The sequence below is a fragment of the Cebidichthys violaceus genome, unplaced genomic scaffold (genome assembly GCF_023349555.1).
Source record: "Cebidichthys violaceus isolate CVI_PGR_0920_01 unplaced genomic scaffold, fCebVio1.0.p SCAF_66, whole genome shotgun sequence".
In the NCBI taxonomy this organism is placed as follows: Eukaryota; Metazoa; Chordata; class Actinopteri; order Perciformes; family Stichaeidae; genus Cebidichthys; species Cebidichthys violaceus.
In genome coordinates this window covers 446,094-462,315 of record NW_027176883.1, presented here as the reverse complement: position 1 = coordinate 462,315, position 16,222 = coordinate 446,094, and the positions used below count along the sequence as shown (strand labels likewise).

At 40.5% G+C, this 16,222-nt stretch overlaps 1 protein-coding gene across 1 annotated transcript; it reads left to right on the top strand.

Annotated features, from left to right (window-relative positions):
• Positions 1-5,929: 5,929 nt before the first annotated feature.
• On the top strand, positions 5,930-14,523 carry vwa11 (von Willebrand factor A domain containing 11). The gene is made up of 17 exons (XM_068734680.1): positions 5,930-6,119; positions 6,872-7,008; positions 7,108-7,252; positions 7,446-7,539; positions 8,180-8,308; positions 8,886-9,072; positions 9,219-9,388; positions 9,591-9,703; positions 9,827-9,943; positions 10,053-10,226; positions 10,345-10,474; positions 10,621-10,773; positions 11,609-11,701; positions 12,090-12,361; positions 12,528-12,661; positions 13,094-13,253; positions 13,479-14,523. The coding sequence occupies exons 1-17, from the start codon at positions 5,937-5,939 to the stop codon at positions 13,857-13,859; spliced, it is 2,772 nt and encodes a 923-aa protein (XP_068590781.1). The 5' UTR covers positions 5,930-5,936; the 3' UTR covers positions 13,860-14,523.
• The last annotated feature ends 1,699 nt before the right edge of the window (positions 14,524-16,222 follow it).

Sequence of the window (16,222 nt, the reverse complement as noted above, 5' to 3'; positions counted from 1 at the left end):
TTGCAGCCCAGTCGCCAGGATGTGTTTTTTGGCATTGTTCGTTTCTGCGAACCACGGATATGTTGAATGTCGACTATTTTTCACTCGGTACAGAACAAGTGACGCAGTGCAACAAGCAACACGCAGAACAATTGATGGTTATAATCATCCGTGGATATAATAAGAAGTATAACAAGTGAGAAAGTCGAGACTGCTGTTTGTGTCCCAAGTGAAATCAAAAGTAAATGTTTGCTGTTGTTATGTTATGTCCACTAAGTGAGTTTGTTATTTATTTGCCCGTGTTACACTGTTGGTTGTTGCATTACGTTGTTACATTATTATTTAATCATTTATTATAAATTATAATAATCGCATTTAATCGTTAAACAAAGTTAACCACATAGCATTGTGCATTTTTTGTCTGAGACGAGGCTGATATGAACATATTTATGAAATGGATTTTTGGTTCAGAAACATCTCCATTCAACGTATCCGGTGGTTTGCAGAAACTTGCAATGACGGCATTTCTTCTGGTGAATGGGTTGAAAATGAAGTTGTGAACACGTTGGTGTGACAGCTGCCTTCAATATGATTAATTGAGACTTAAATTATCATAATATGAGAAGAACATGCTTCTTGGAAACACTGAGCATACAGCTCAGCAACAAGCTGTTGAACCTTGCAACAGACTGACACATTTTGTGGGTATTATTTTGACAATTCAATTTCTCTTAACACAGAGTTGTGTGTCTTAACTGCCTGGCGAGTTGTCAATGTACACAATTGTAGCAGTGTGCGCTTTCATAGTTATTAAATATAAAAATTATATGATATTAAAATTGCAGTTCGCTCCACATCTCTACTTGTGTTTGACACTGTAACCGCGCGTTATGAGCTACTCTTGCTGTTTGGTTGCTTTTGACATTTAATACCGATGATCAACTGACATTTACTCTACCCTCAATTACATAGATGAGGTGGACAAAATATCAGAGACACATCTCAGGATGAAGAAATAATGCAACAGCCCCATAAAATACATAAAGATAAATCTCTCCTAAACAGTTTCAACAAAACATCTAAACAGTATTACCTTAATGAAGGTAAGAATCTCTGTGTTTAATTACATGATATGAAACTGAACTGTGAATTAAATGCAATAGAAAAAAACATACCTACTGTGGGAGTATCAGAGCAGCATGGAAACAAATTCTGTTCTGTCCTGTTACTCTTTGTGTCACAGACAGTCATATCTCTCTCTCTCACTCACACACACACACACACACACACACACACACACACACACACACACACAAACACACACACACACACGGACATACCTCCCCTTACTCCGCCTTTTAAACTGACAAGACATCTGATGAGTGACGGAGTTTGTTAATAAGCAAATGATGCCTGGAATTTAAATTCTGGGCAATAGAGAGGCATTGGGGAAATTGCATACAAGAATGAGGCAGTAGTAACAGAGACTGAAATATGATATTTGTGATATATCATTGTCCGCTGGACTTGTATGAACTAGTTCCCCTGACACTTCATAGACTGGGCTGTTGTTTCCATGATGATACATTGCGTCAACACGCGAGTATGAATTAATCACGGCACTGTGGAGAATCCATGCTTAGAATTTCTTCAATAATGAAATCCTCTATTCAGACCAAAATCAACTAAATCATTTAAGTCAGATCTTCCTCCACTAACGTCACACATTTTCAACATTAATGTAAAATGCATATAAACACATAAACCACAATCCTTACATATTCTTTGTCTGACATTCACAAACATTCACCCAAAAACACCCCCCACTAATCTAATCTATCCCATCTTCTTTCTTTTTTATTATTTTTTAGTTTTTTTTTTATCTGTATTATTATGATTATTATTTTTTAACTATCTTCTCACTCTTCCTCCAAACTGCTTGTGAACCATCACACACACACACACACACACACACACACACACACACACAAAAACTATTTTTATGTTGCCAGAAAATTTTGTGTCAGCCGCCGTAGTTCTCCGACACGCTTATTGGCACATCAGAGAAGTTTCAGTCGGTTGCAATCTGTAACCTCACCCCCTGGATGCCGTCAAATCCTACACACTGGCCCTTTAAGAATCTTCCTCAATCACTTTTCCCTATAGCAAGAAAATAAAGTCCTATGTTACACACTTGAATACAAGGGACATCCAGGCATGCATACGTTTTTTAACAAACATTTTTGTTTCTCCGAAAGCACAACTATATGCGCATCAGCGCCACGTTACCGCATACTGCCGGTCTACTCCAAAGAAGCAAGCGTAGCGCTCTCCTCGCTTCCTATCCAAAGGACCCCTTAGCGAGTAACAGACAGACATACAGTATAGATTGGATGACAGAATGATTAGGTTAGACGAGGCAGAATGAGCGAGGAAGGAGACCGAAAAGAGAAACCATAACTCTGTCAATGTGTACGTAGAAAAGTGTTAATGTGTGTCTTTCCATTCACTGTCAGGACTTCTACAGCCACAGTAACTGGGTGGAGCTGGGATACACCGAGCCGTACATCAACCTCATACGCCCAGACCTTCCTCTGGAGAACCTGGCAGGTGTGTGTGTGTGTGTCATACGCATTACTATGCAAATATTTCTGTAGGTTGGGTAACATGTCATAAAGTAGACTATATCCATATTTTTGTAGATAAAACTCCAGCTCGGAGCATATCTACAGGCCAAAGAGCAAACTGTGTTGTTTTGTCTTGCCATGCTATGGTCACAAAGAGTACTTCATTCCCACTGTTCATCAATATAATCTATATTACAACTGTATTCACTATTTTATCTAAATTTATCCCACTGAGCCAAATACCCACCTTTCTGCTGTATCTTCTAAACCCACCCTGCTTTCACTACCTACTCTACAGAAATTGGAGTAATGATCACTTCCAACAGTAGAATGATTCAATACCTCCCATGTACAAATAACTACCAAGAAACGTGACTCATCACTAAACTGCAATTAACCAAATGACTCTTCATCTGTGTAGTCCCTTTATTGCCACCAATGCTTATAATTACAATCTTTGACATGGATTGTAGAAATTCATCACAACCAAACTTTCATCCCCTAACCTACCTCAACTACTCTGACCATTTCCTTTTCCCATATCCCAGTCATCCCATCAATATTTATAGAATTTGCTGCATTCTTTACTTTTATTTAAATCTTTTCAGATCTCCCCTTTGCCTAGACGTGTCAGTATCATAAACTTGTGTTTGCCACAGAGTTTATTTTCTGCAATAATCCAAAATCCAATGGAAAAATCCCATTGGATTTTGTTGAGGCAACCAACGTTCCTGGTTGGCCTATAAAAAGAAATCATCACCGCAGCACTCTATTGAAATGTTTTTGAATAGAGCCACAAAGATGGCTTTTACAGATGCACTTCTTCAAAAGGTATACAATTATCCAACAGATCTGGATTGACCTTTGCTGTGATTCATGAATTAAATAATACCTTTCTTTTCTTGTTCCCGGTCCATATTACAGATTTTGTTCAGCCCTTGTGTGAAGTGGTTCAAGTGCTGGCTGATGATTGCCCTCAAGATGTGTCTCAGTGTGAACCTTTCCAGTGGGAGCTGGCGGCCACCCTTTCGGACGGAAATGGTACCGGAGTAGAGAGCTTTTCCCTGCGCCAGGGCAGTGGAAACGTCACAACCAGGCCATCATTCAGGTCAACTACACAGCGTCCTGCTGCTCGCAGATTGTTGAGTTTGTAGCTGTAGATAAAGTTGGAAATGTGGGCAAGTGCTATCACTCCATTATACGCTCTGCAGGCCCGCCTGCCCAAACCGTGTCGCTGCCACTGTGGTTGTGCCTGCTGGTGTCTGCCTTTGTAACAACGTTTTGAAGGGCAAATAAGAAAATGCCACAAAATTCTATGCAAAAGTGTTCTTAGTCTGTCGTTCCTTCTCCCCGTTTCTAACGTATCAAACATTCCTTTGCTCTTTATTGTTCTGCTTTTGTCTCCTCGTCCACTTTCTATTTAACCAATTTTTCTGCACATTTCTCTGCCCCATGTCAGCTCCTTTCAAACATCAACATGCTTTCTTTCTCTGCTATGGCTCTTTCCACCCTTTGTGCACTTTGGACCTATACATCTGGGGGATACGGGATGAGGTTTGGCTGGCCGTCTGGTTTCTATGTCAAAGGATTGTGTAAGGCTGGGCACTATCGGCCATCTTCAAGGAATGTTCTAAGGAACAACGCCTTTAGGGTTTCTGGAGTAAAACACCTCCTGCCCTGTCCAGAATTTCCTGGAATGACAACGTTCGTATGTGCAAATAAGCTAGGGTGTTTACAAAATAAAGTAATTTATCTTTTATTACAATTTTAAATCAATCAGCTGACGAATGGCCTTAGTCCTTTCTGTCCTTCATGACAATCACAGATGACGGTTCCTTCACAATAAAAGCATACCATTTATTTTTTTGAGCGACTGAGAGATAGATTAGCACATGCTGGAGGTCTCAACAAATGGTGTCTAAGAATGACAGTAAAGTGGTTAGCAAAATGTATTTCATATTTAATTTTTATGAACCTCATCTTATTTTTGAGAGACTTGTTGAAAGCAAGTGAATACTGTGTTTCTCAAAGGTTGTAGGAATGTATAAAGTTGTCCCATCTTTGTTTGAACAAGGTATGGTAATCTTGGAGATTAATGTATTCAGTATTTTAGTGTGTGTCACTGCACTCAGTTACAGTACAGTGGATCCTCAAGGTGTGACTACAATTTATGATGACATCTAGGTCTTTGTGAGGGGAAACCCTGGCAGTGAAATCAGATCACAGCTATGTCTGATTGATAAAGACATGACGAGGAAGATAGTGCGCGGACACACACACTTGCACACACACTTTTACATGGTCAAGTCTCCACCCTCGATCATATCCAAAGTACTATACTGTATATTCAGCTATATAGAGGGGTGGTGGGGCTGCATGTCACACTTCTTTAAGAGTCATTGGAGTCATCACAGCTGAGAGACATCAAGGTATGTTTGTATTTTTAAAGTTACATTTTGTAAATTGAATTGACAAGGTTGACAGTTTTTCCACATTTTGAAGTTTCTGAAACATTTCGAAAATGTTTTCATAATGATTACTACTAAAAGTATAGAATAAGCATTTATCATATTGTGAATATCTTTTGATGGGAAAACAATTTCATGCATATATTTACATTCAAAGTGGTCTTTTCCCTTGTTTTTCCAATTAGATTAACCCGTACTCCATTGCATTGTTGTAAACTACCATTTACTTTTTGTACATACATTATATTTAATATTGTATTTTATCAAATTCATAATTACATTTTTACAATTTAATATATATATATTCATTTGGAAACCATTGTCCAGTTGGCTTTCAGCTCACTATTTGCAAAATCACTGAGAAATCTCTGTGAATAGCAAATAAAGGTGGGGAGTGGCTGCATCAGTACGTTCTTCAAGTGTGTACTAAATGTGTGTCTTTGCCTATGAACTCTGCTTGCCGTGTTCAGTTCAGTACATTGAATAACTTCTCTGCTAGAAATTATTCATTTCTGTGAAAAACAACAGGATATTTGAAAGGATGCTCCTAAACATCAGCATAAGTCTCTTATTATGCGTTTTCATCTCGCCATCTCCTTTACATAGTACATAATCCCTTATATGACTCGGTTCTCGAGCATTTTCCTTTCTTTTTGTTCTACAGAAGTAGATTTCAATAGTCCGATTCTAACGTGTCTTCTAATATATCGTTCAGCAACATTTGTCAATACAAGCATCCAAAGTCAGAACACACAGCAGTTGAATCACTTGAATTAACAGTCCTTTTTTTGTCATGTATCATTTAATTTAACCAGCCTGATAACTGATATCTAATCATTTTCTCCCTTCCTGTAGATTGATCATGACTTCATTGCTGGGCATTACCCTGCTGGCTTTGGTCCTATCAGGGCCAATAGTGGCCTTTGTTCCCATCGGGGGTGGGGCGTCCACTCATGTCAGCATTACTGGGACGGCTCTACTGCAAAAAGTGACAGAGACGTGTCGGGCGGTGGCCGAAACAGCTGGTCATGAGTTCAAACCCACGGTACGATGGAAGATAAGAAACATAAGCACACGCAAACATACTCACGTTCAACTTCATTTCAACACATTTGCATGTTAAAACACATACACTGGGTAAATTTCCACTCTACTGTGCCCCTATATATTCTGCCTTTTGCATTTTAACAATATTGAAGCTGAGAGTGAGAGTTGCTTATGAGAGTTATTTTATGTAGAACAGCAGTCATAGGCTCATTCAATGGATGGTAATGTTGGTCTACTGGACTGTTGGTCCACCACTTTTGTGCTGAAATATTTCAAGAACTATCTAAGGAATGGCCATGCAATTTGGTACAGACTTTCATAGTCTCCAGCAGATAAATCTTCCAATCTTCTTATATCTACATACAGAGCGGGTCCTGTTAACAAAGTGTGTACTGTATGTTGCACCGCCATGTTTCCACAGTAGCCCATAACAGACAAACCAAACACAGGCTTTAGATACCAAACACTTTACCATTCGCAATGTTGCGTTGGCCTCGGTAGTTCTACATGCTTACTGGCAAAAGGGAGAAGTTTTAGTTGGTTGCAATCTGCAACCACATTGCTGGATCCTACACACTGGTCCTATAAGAATCTTCCCCAATCACTTTGCCTTAGCGCTAGCTTTGCGTTTTGCAAGAAAATAGAGCTCTAAGACTTGTTTTTAAATACTTAATTGTATCCTTTGTGACAAAAAGTGCTTCACTCTGGAGCTCCACACTGTAAACTCTGGCCTTTGACCTCTGGCTGCAGGGTTCGTCTCCTGGGGAGCTGGTCCAGGCATGCCTAGGTCCCACAGCAACAGGAGAAGTGTCTGGTGCCAAGTTTCACTCTGCTCTTCAAGAGATCTACACCCAGAACGGACTGGTAGACCGTGACTTTGTCAACAGGTTGGAGAAATATCAAAACAACTGTTATGACAGGGCAATGAAATATGGAATTTTGTGCGATTTGCTCTTACAGTTATTACTTGTGAAAAACTCTTTTAGTGCTCCACACCACTTCAACTCAGAGGCCTTTCTGGAGGGACGTAGCCTAATCATGGAGGGCATCGTGGCCATTAAGGCTAACATTCGTAAGGAGAACTTCCAGACTGCCAGGGAAACACTGGGCAGAGTCCTTCATACACTACAGGTAAGAAACTGCTGGGTATAGAAAGCTTAAAGGGCGAAATGGAGTAACAGACAGACATACAGTATAGATTGAATGACAGAATGATTAGGTTAGACGAGGCAGAGTGAGCGAGGAAGGACTAAAAAGAGAAACCATAACTCTGTCAATGTGTACGTAGAAAAGTGTTAATGTGTGTCTTTCCATTCACTGTCAGGACTTCTACAGCCACAGTAACTGGGTGGAGCTGGGATACACCGAGGCGTACATCAACCTCATACGCCCAGACCTTCCTCTGGAAAACCTGGCAGGTGTGTGTGTGTGTGTGTGTCATACACATTACTATGCAAATATTTCTGTGGGTTGGGTAACATGTCATAAAGTAGACCAGGGGTCACCAACCTTTTTGAAACTGAGAGCTACTTCAACGGTACTGAGTAGTACGGACCTGACGACGAGGTGCGCTCGCGGCGCACGTCCAGCACCAACGGGAAGCTCCCGCCATTCGTAACCTGAAAAGCTAGTGCGGTGCGGCGACCCCGTCCTGGCTGTCCGCCGTGCCCCTCCGGGTACCCAACTCTCTTACGACAACAAATATTGTCATTTTAAAATCGACATTAATGCAAGCGTTTTTGATTAAAAAAAAGAACAGCAAATCAAATTTTTAGACGAAGCTCCATGGTGACTAGTGCTATTTTTAGAACAAGCCTTGCGTGCGACTCATGTGGTCCCTGCGGGTGACCAGGTGCTCGCGGGCACCGTGTTGGCTACCTCTGAAGTAGACTATATCCATATTTTTGTGGCTAAAACTCCACCTGGGAGCATATCTACAGGCCAAAGAGCAGAGTGTGTTGTTTAGCATTCCTATCACTGTTCTTACATATACCATAGAGCAGAGGTCAACCCAAAGATGACTAATTGATGATCTTTTGTACCTTTTTGTTTGTGTAGATGTCAACACTGCCACCTGCAGTGACTGTGCCAGTGGAAAGTGTCCCAATTCCATCCTGCCCAACATCCTGAAAGAAAAGAAACTCACATCAGGCTATATGGGAATCTTCTCAGGTGCCAAGCCCAAAGGTATCAGTGAAAAACATGTCTCCAAACCATATTCAAATATTGTTACCACCTGTGCATCACGTTTTAGCTACCCTCAAGGAGGGAATAAACTAGTTGAATATGTAAATATTATAAATATATATTAATTATTAATATAAAAAAAGAAGAATATTTCACTTCCTAATGACTAAACAGGTTACAGTGAGGATCTTTTAACTGGTTGGGATTTCTGGTCAATTCCATAATGATGCATCTATATGACCTACAAAAGTAAACAAGACCATCTGCCAGATGATTATCTATTTCTATAGTTATTCTTAATGCTTGTGATCTGTGCTACTTGGTGGGATTCAGCGCAAAATCAGACAAAATCATACAAGTTTACCAGAAAGTCCTTCAGTCCAGACGCCAGTGGGGCCTCCTCCATCGCAGACAGACCCAGATACGGCTTTCGCTGCAGCCTTCGACCTGCAGTCGGAAGCTCCAGCGGGAGGGAAATAATTTGCACACTTGAGTACATGACAGGCACAAGTCCACAATGAATAGCAATTTGAACCATGTCCCAGTTCAACCGCCTGTCCCTTCTGCTCTTCGCCAGGTAAATGTAGCCATGGAGGTGCAGCTGACCTGACTAGCACAGCAGAACCTCGCGGAGGCATCAGCAAAGATGAGCGCCGCTCGGACAACGTGGCCCTCCACAACGCTGCAGTGAATGCAGCCACAGAGGCCAGCCTCCAGCTGCTTGAGGACATCCGGTTAGCTGCTGGGGACAATGACTTTCTGAGGTATGACGTTCAGATATCTCCATCTCAAATTGATCTAGACTCTCAAAGTTTTACTTAATGATTTCACCGTCCAGATTCGGTGATTCGGTTTACCTGACCTTTAATCCTCCACTCTCTCTCTCTCTCTCTCTCTCTCTTTCTCACAGAATGATGGGGATTGCTCGCTCATCCGTCGTGTGTTTTGTTATTGACACCACTGGCAGCATGTCAGATGACATCACGGAGGCCAGGGAGGTCGTTTATGAAATAATTGACAGCAAAAAAGGAACGCAGGACGAGCCATCCGAGTACATTCTGGTGCCATTCAATGACCCTCGTATGAACTCTTCTACCTTAGTGATAATCTAGAAAAGCATTAGTTGTCTTAGACCCCTGGTGGTTTGATAATGCCATAGAATGTTATGCAGTATATGTAACGCTTGGCCATGTAGTTGTACCACTATAGTTAACAATCAAAAAATACCTTGAGCCACAGGTTAGTCTTGGCACTTAGCCCCTTTTCTGTGCTTTATATGTAGATTTTGGACCTCTGATCAGGACAACAGACCCCGATATGATGAAAAGAGAAATCTCTAAGCTCATAGCTAGCGGAGGTGGTGATACCCCTGAGTTGTGCCTGTCAGGACTTCAGGTACTTCTACTATAATCTTGAATAACTTGGGTAGCTGTTGATGTTCCAGATATTTTTCATGAACCCCTTGAATACTGTGGCGATACAGAAGGAACTGACGCGGCCATTGTTTTATTTCCCCAGTTGGCTCTCACCGGTGCTCCTGACTCCTCCCACATCTATGTTTTTACTGATGCTATAGCCAAAGACATTGCCCTCAAGGACACTATTGTTTCTCTCATCAGGAGCTCCAAGTCAACGGTAAATACTGACTGACGCCCAAAGATGCTCTGTGTTCATTCAGTTTACTTAAGTGAATTTAACTTGAAAGGCTGGGGGGTGTAACCTCCACATTTAATGATTTCCACAGGTGTCATTCTTTATGACTGGGCCCAGTAGCAGGCGCCGTCGTTCCCTCCGTGCTAGCTCCTTTGAAGACTACAAGGACCTGGCTTTGGCCTCTGGAGGCCAGGCCATCCAGGTGTCTAAGAGTCAGTTGCCTCAGGCCACAGACGTCATCCTTGACACCTCCACTTCAGCTCTGGTAAAACTATGCAGTTCTAATAGTATATTCTGTACTATCTGTAGCATGTAGCCTTCAGTGGTTGGTACAAAAGTGACAAATCATCTGGCTCTTCTATTTTTTCCCCCATCTCTCTCAGGTGACAGTTCTTCAGCGAGCAAGGAACCCTGGGCAGGAGACATTTCCCTTCATGTTGGATGGATCTCTGAAAAATATCACCATCTACATCACAGGACAATCCATTACTTTCACGCTGACCAACCCTGCAGGTAACAAACCATTCCGATTTGCAGTGTTTGCACCGGTTTAAGACAATGTAAATACTTGACAATCATTGGATTTCCTTTTTTGTCCTGCTGAGAATATGATTGTGATACATATTCATGAATAACGAATGCATGACATCAATTCCCAGGTGTGAGCCAGAACCACAATGAGGCCAGCGGTAAACTGGGGACCATACGCACAGTGGGCAATCTGTGGAGAATTTGTCTCCACGCTGACAACAAATCAGGGACCTGGCAGATTAACATAATTTCCAACCAGCCATACACTCTTAAAGTCACAGGTCAGATACTTCATTACACATGCCGTTTGTGTACAGATGTGCTGTTGAAATTGTGTCTTCTTGCAAACACGCTTAATTTGTAAATTAAAGGAATAGTTCAACATTGAGAGAGATAGGCTTATTTGCTTTGTTGCCGGAGAGTTAGATGAGATGTTCTACACCACTCTTATATCTATCTGGTAAATATAAGGCTACAACAAGCAGCTTGTTAGCTTAGCTTAGCATAAAGACTGGAAATTATATGAACAGCTAGCTTGGCTCTGTTCCACAATAGTAACCCTGTGTGTGCAGGGCGACCAGCGGAGACTTTAGGAAGTTACTGCTCGCTATGACACAATAGTCATGCTTGCCAGCCCCAGTAAAACAACAAATTATGATTTTTACACTTTACTTTTTGTGAAGATCAAAAAAAACAAGCTTTTGTTACCTTTGGACAGAGCTAAGATAGCTGTTTCTCCCTCTTTCTAGTCGCTGTGCTAAGCTAATCAGATGTTAGCTTCATATCTACTGAACAGACAAAGTATTAATCTTCTCATCCAACATTTGGCAAGAAAGCAAATAAAAGTATTTGCAAAAATTACGAACTATTCCTTTCAGGTAATCTCCCGTATTTGCACTGACCCAGATTGTATTTACTTTTTTTTTTTTTTTTTTTTAAATCAGTGGAATATTTCATATTGTTTTCCACAACTTTTTGGTCTACGGAAATTAATTCAGCTTCTAATGTCAAAATAATTTAACACAAATTATTACACAGTTGTTGGTCAAACATAATTCTGTTTTTTTTTTTAAATTGTTATCTGTATTTACTGTAAGTCTGTGCTTGTGTTTTAAGGCCAGAGTACCGTTACCTTTATCTATGACTTTGTGGAAAGCTTCGGGGGACCTCATCCAGGCTACGCAGTACTCACTGGACGTCCACAAGCAGGTACAATACATTCAATAAAGCAATGATGGTGTAATTAAGTGTCTCTATAGGAACTCTAGGATACTTGCTAGTGAAGGTTTATATCTTTTAATGCAATTATATTTCTATACTTTTTTTTCTCCAATCATTAAGGATGTGTCATGTGACAATGGGTGGTCTCTGTGCAAGAATAGCATCATCTGGTGGTGAAAAATAACTGACAAGCTTCAAAAATCAATTATTGCTTAAAATAAGACTTTTCTGAGCATTTTAGGCCCAATCAAACGGTTATGATTATGATGCTTATGAAGCATCCTTCCACCCCCCATTCCCCAAACCATCTAATGTCACTTTTTGCCATGAAAATTAATGTACCTTACATCTGTACTTCTGTCTTCTGGAAACACAGGCCAGCCGGCCACTCTGATGCTCTCAGTAATGGGTAGGAAAGGTCCGTCCTCGGTGACCATAGGAGACGTTGCCCTAGTAACTGTGTCTGGTCCTGAGACAGTTAGAAACAGCACAACAACTGACATGGGCAACGGAGACATTCTGGTGACTGTTGACGGCGTCCCTGAGGGGGAGTTTGTGGTCATCCTTAAAGGAACTGATAAAGTGTCAGGCAGTGAATTTCAGAGACAGTCTACCACCCAGATGTCTATTTCCAAAGTGAACATCAAGGTTCGTCTCTTCACTTCCTGTTCACATCCTGTGTACACACACACGCAGGTTTTGTTTTATTCAAACTAAGATGAATGAATATAAACACTTTTGTAGTATGTAAGAACAATATCACTCTTCTTCACCTGTTTTGTTTTTTATTCTTTCACTTCCATTTGACATTTAGGCTGTGGTGGACAGCAGTATGGAGCCAGGAAAAACCTTCGATCTCTCCTTCAGTGTCATGACCAAGGGCTCTGGTGGTCAATACTCCATCAGCGCCAGAAACGACAAAAGCTTAACCCAGCCAAGTGAGGAGAAGCAGCTAAACAATATTCTTCTATCCTAAATGGCACTGACACATCTCTAAATCTAGAGTACCCATTCCTGCTGCCTGAAGTTTGGGGCAAAGTTACATCCGAGTGGAGTAACCTTGTGCAACCCCACCCACTAGTTGGAGTAAAGGCCACAGTCAAGGCTTAAAAGGCAGCAGTGTGCTCTGTTACAACTGCTCAGATCAGGGGGCGCTGTGTCCAACAATTTTTGTAACTTTCCAAAATCAACAATCCGACATTCACACCCACTTTACATTGAAACTGGTCAGCTGTGTGGAGGTTAGAAAGTACGCTGAGTTTGAACTTCCTCTAGCGTGGATTTCAACTTTTAATATTTAAATCAAAATCAAATGCCTGGATTATTCACAGCAATAGCTCCTTTAATCACAAAGTGTATTTTTCTATTTTCTCTTGACAGACTCACCTTGACAACTGGACAATATGCTTATTCTACCATAACCATCACGCCACCTGCCGACACAGCATCAGGCACTGACGTCACTCTGACTCTGGAAGCCAAGTCGTCCAGTGGAGTCGACTCCAACTACGTTGTTTTGAGATTCTCTGTTGTTAACAAGGTAACCAGACACCTGTTGGATTACACAGATGAAAACAGTGAAATAAACTAATAAATAGAGTGCTGCAGGATTGAGTCCAGAAACCCAGGAATGAGTCGGCATTATCCATCTTCTGGTTCCCTTTTTTGTTTTCAATGGATTTGTTGGATAGATGCCTGAAATAAGCTCTGTGGTTAATACAGTTTAAGATATTTTTCTATCTTTCTTTTCTTGTTCCCGGTCCAGATTACAGATTTTGTTCAGCCCTTGTGTGAAGTGGTTCAAGTGCTGGCTGATGATTGCCCTCAAGATGTGTCTCAGTGTGAACCTTTCCAGTGGGAGCTGGCGGCCACCATTACGGACGGAAATGGTACCGGAGTAGAGCGCGTTTTCCTGCGCCAGGGCAGTGGAAACTTCACAACCACCTTGCTGAGTGATCCCATCATTCAGGCCAACTACACAGCGTCCTGCTGCTCGCAGATCGTTGAGTTTGTAGCTGTAGATAAAGTTGGAAATGCGGGCAAGTGCTATCACTCCATTGTACCCTCTGCAGGCCCTCCTGCCCTAACCGTGTCGCTGCCACTGTGGTTGTGCCTGCTGGTGTCTGCCTTTGTAACAAGGTTTTGAAGGGCTTAAGTTAGGTTGACTTTACTCTGCATCAGGTAGTGGATAAACCGTTTACCAGTCTGATTTATTGATTATTTAAATCTGGTGATGGTTATCTAACGCTCAGATATCCTGCTTGAATAAAGGTAAGCACTGATAAGGAAACAGATGATGAATGTATGCTTATGAAAACATTTGGTTGTATGGTTAAATATTTTTCTAGTGTTTGCAACGGGTTAGTTTTGCGGTAAAAATCGCATCTGGCGCAGAAAATCTGATCATGAAGCAAGATTTATGACCCTTTTTAAACGCGTATACTGTGGACAAAACAAACATTCCTCAGTTATCTTTGATGGACAGATTTTTATGGAATAAGCATTTATTAAGGCTCTCTTTTCAGGGTAAAATATTTTTTGTGTAGTGCATAGTATACAGATGGCATGATATGGTGGGTTTTGATGATATTTTTCCAACAAATCAATAATAGTCAAAAGGAAATGGGCAGATGGACCTTCTCTAAATAATAAAATATGTTCCGTTCCAATTTGATTTCTTCATTCATCAGCATTCCATTCACCTCCACTGCACTATAACGGGGGAAGAAATGCGTTTGATGTAACTTCGGGAGAAACGACCGTAGTGAATACTCATGTAAAATGTAAAAATAAAGGCATTTTAATATTAACCTAGAGTGCATTGGATTGTTTTAATTCAACTCATACAGTGAGCCCTTCACAAGACGGAATAAGCACAGTACGCCTGAACACACTAACTGCAGGTTATTATTCTACACCAATAAAAAAAAACAACTAATCACAGCTGTATAGCAAGTGTTAGCTTTAGTCAAAAATTTGAAAAAAAACTTCCCAAGTATTAGAATAAATGGCTGCACTTGTCCTCAAAATAAGGTTTATCCTCAACAATGCATTGCGTAAAGAATATTCTTTCATTCATTAGGTTTTCAAATAATATTATTTTTCTGAAATGGAAATGTTCTGACTAAAGAAAATGAATAGGTAGACCTAAATTTCAAACAATAATACAAGTTTCCTGACATAAAAGTACACAGAAGGGGATCAGTTTGACGCGTCTCCATTTATTACCTGTTTTCTCAAATGTCAAAGACCAAGAAAATATACATCTCAAAAAAAATGTTGATAGCAACAAAATAAACAGGATATTTACAAATTCTTACATGGGTTGATGTCTAAAAATGGTTTAAATGTTGGTAGTGCTTTTAGAAAAAGGAAAAACAAGATGGAAACAGGACTTACCAAAGCAATGACGTTGAATCTGTCTCTGGTAATACAGCAGAATGTTAGACACACTGACAATATAAGAAAAAGGTTGAGTTTAACCGCAGACTTGTGCTCAGCTCTTTAAACATCACAGCTGACCACTAAAGCCGTGAAACTTGAAGTAAAGACGTGAACGGATCAACTGAAGCCAACATTTAAAACGGTATGAAGTTAAGTGAAAGTTTTGTGTTAATCCCACTGTGTGGTTACATTCATTGACTTTCTGGGGATTAAGGTGACAGGAGGTGATCAAAACATTTTTTGATAACAGGAACATGCTACCATTAAGAGCTTGGTTGTTGTATTAAATTAAAAAAACAATACAAATTCAAGTGATATCACAACAGCAAGAGTTTTTAACACATCTGCTGGGGTCATCCTAAAATTGTGACAGTAAAACTGTGTCAGTTCTACATGCAGATGTTTGCACTATAACCCATATCCAAAACATCATAAAGGCTATATTGAGGTTAGCGTCAGATTAACTTTTACATTTTTTTCAATTACGGAAACAAAAACTTTTGATATCACTTGTTCAATCCACGAACTAGAAATTATTTGTTGAAATGCGCAACTATTGAGGAAAACGCTACTTTTACACGTGTATTCTGAACAACCGACCAAAGTTGAAGACATTGTCAGAAATCTTCATTCACGTCTCTACTGTTCTCTACTATGCAATGATCTTACAGTGTCCCAAAGAAAGAAATATTAAAAAAATAGATTTGTTCATTTGAAGCACAGCCGTGAGACTTATCACTCTGAGCACAGAGACAATTAGCTTAGCATAGCATAGAAATTGGGAGCGGAGGGAACCAGCAAGCCTGGCTTTATCCAAGGCCTCCAAAGCCCTTTCAAAGACGTTTTAGTATCTGCATGCTTTTTACAATTTAAACCAAATTTTTTAGAGGTGCTGCATCCAATCTTCACACTAAGCCAAATCTCCTCCCCGCTCCTGTTCCATACGAGATACTGATCTTCTCATCAAACTCTCGGAAAGAAAACAAAAACGCTTATTTCCTAAAATGACAAAACTAATCATTCGAGTCTTCATAAAACAAAAAACAAAACCCCCTTTGATAAGCA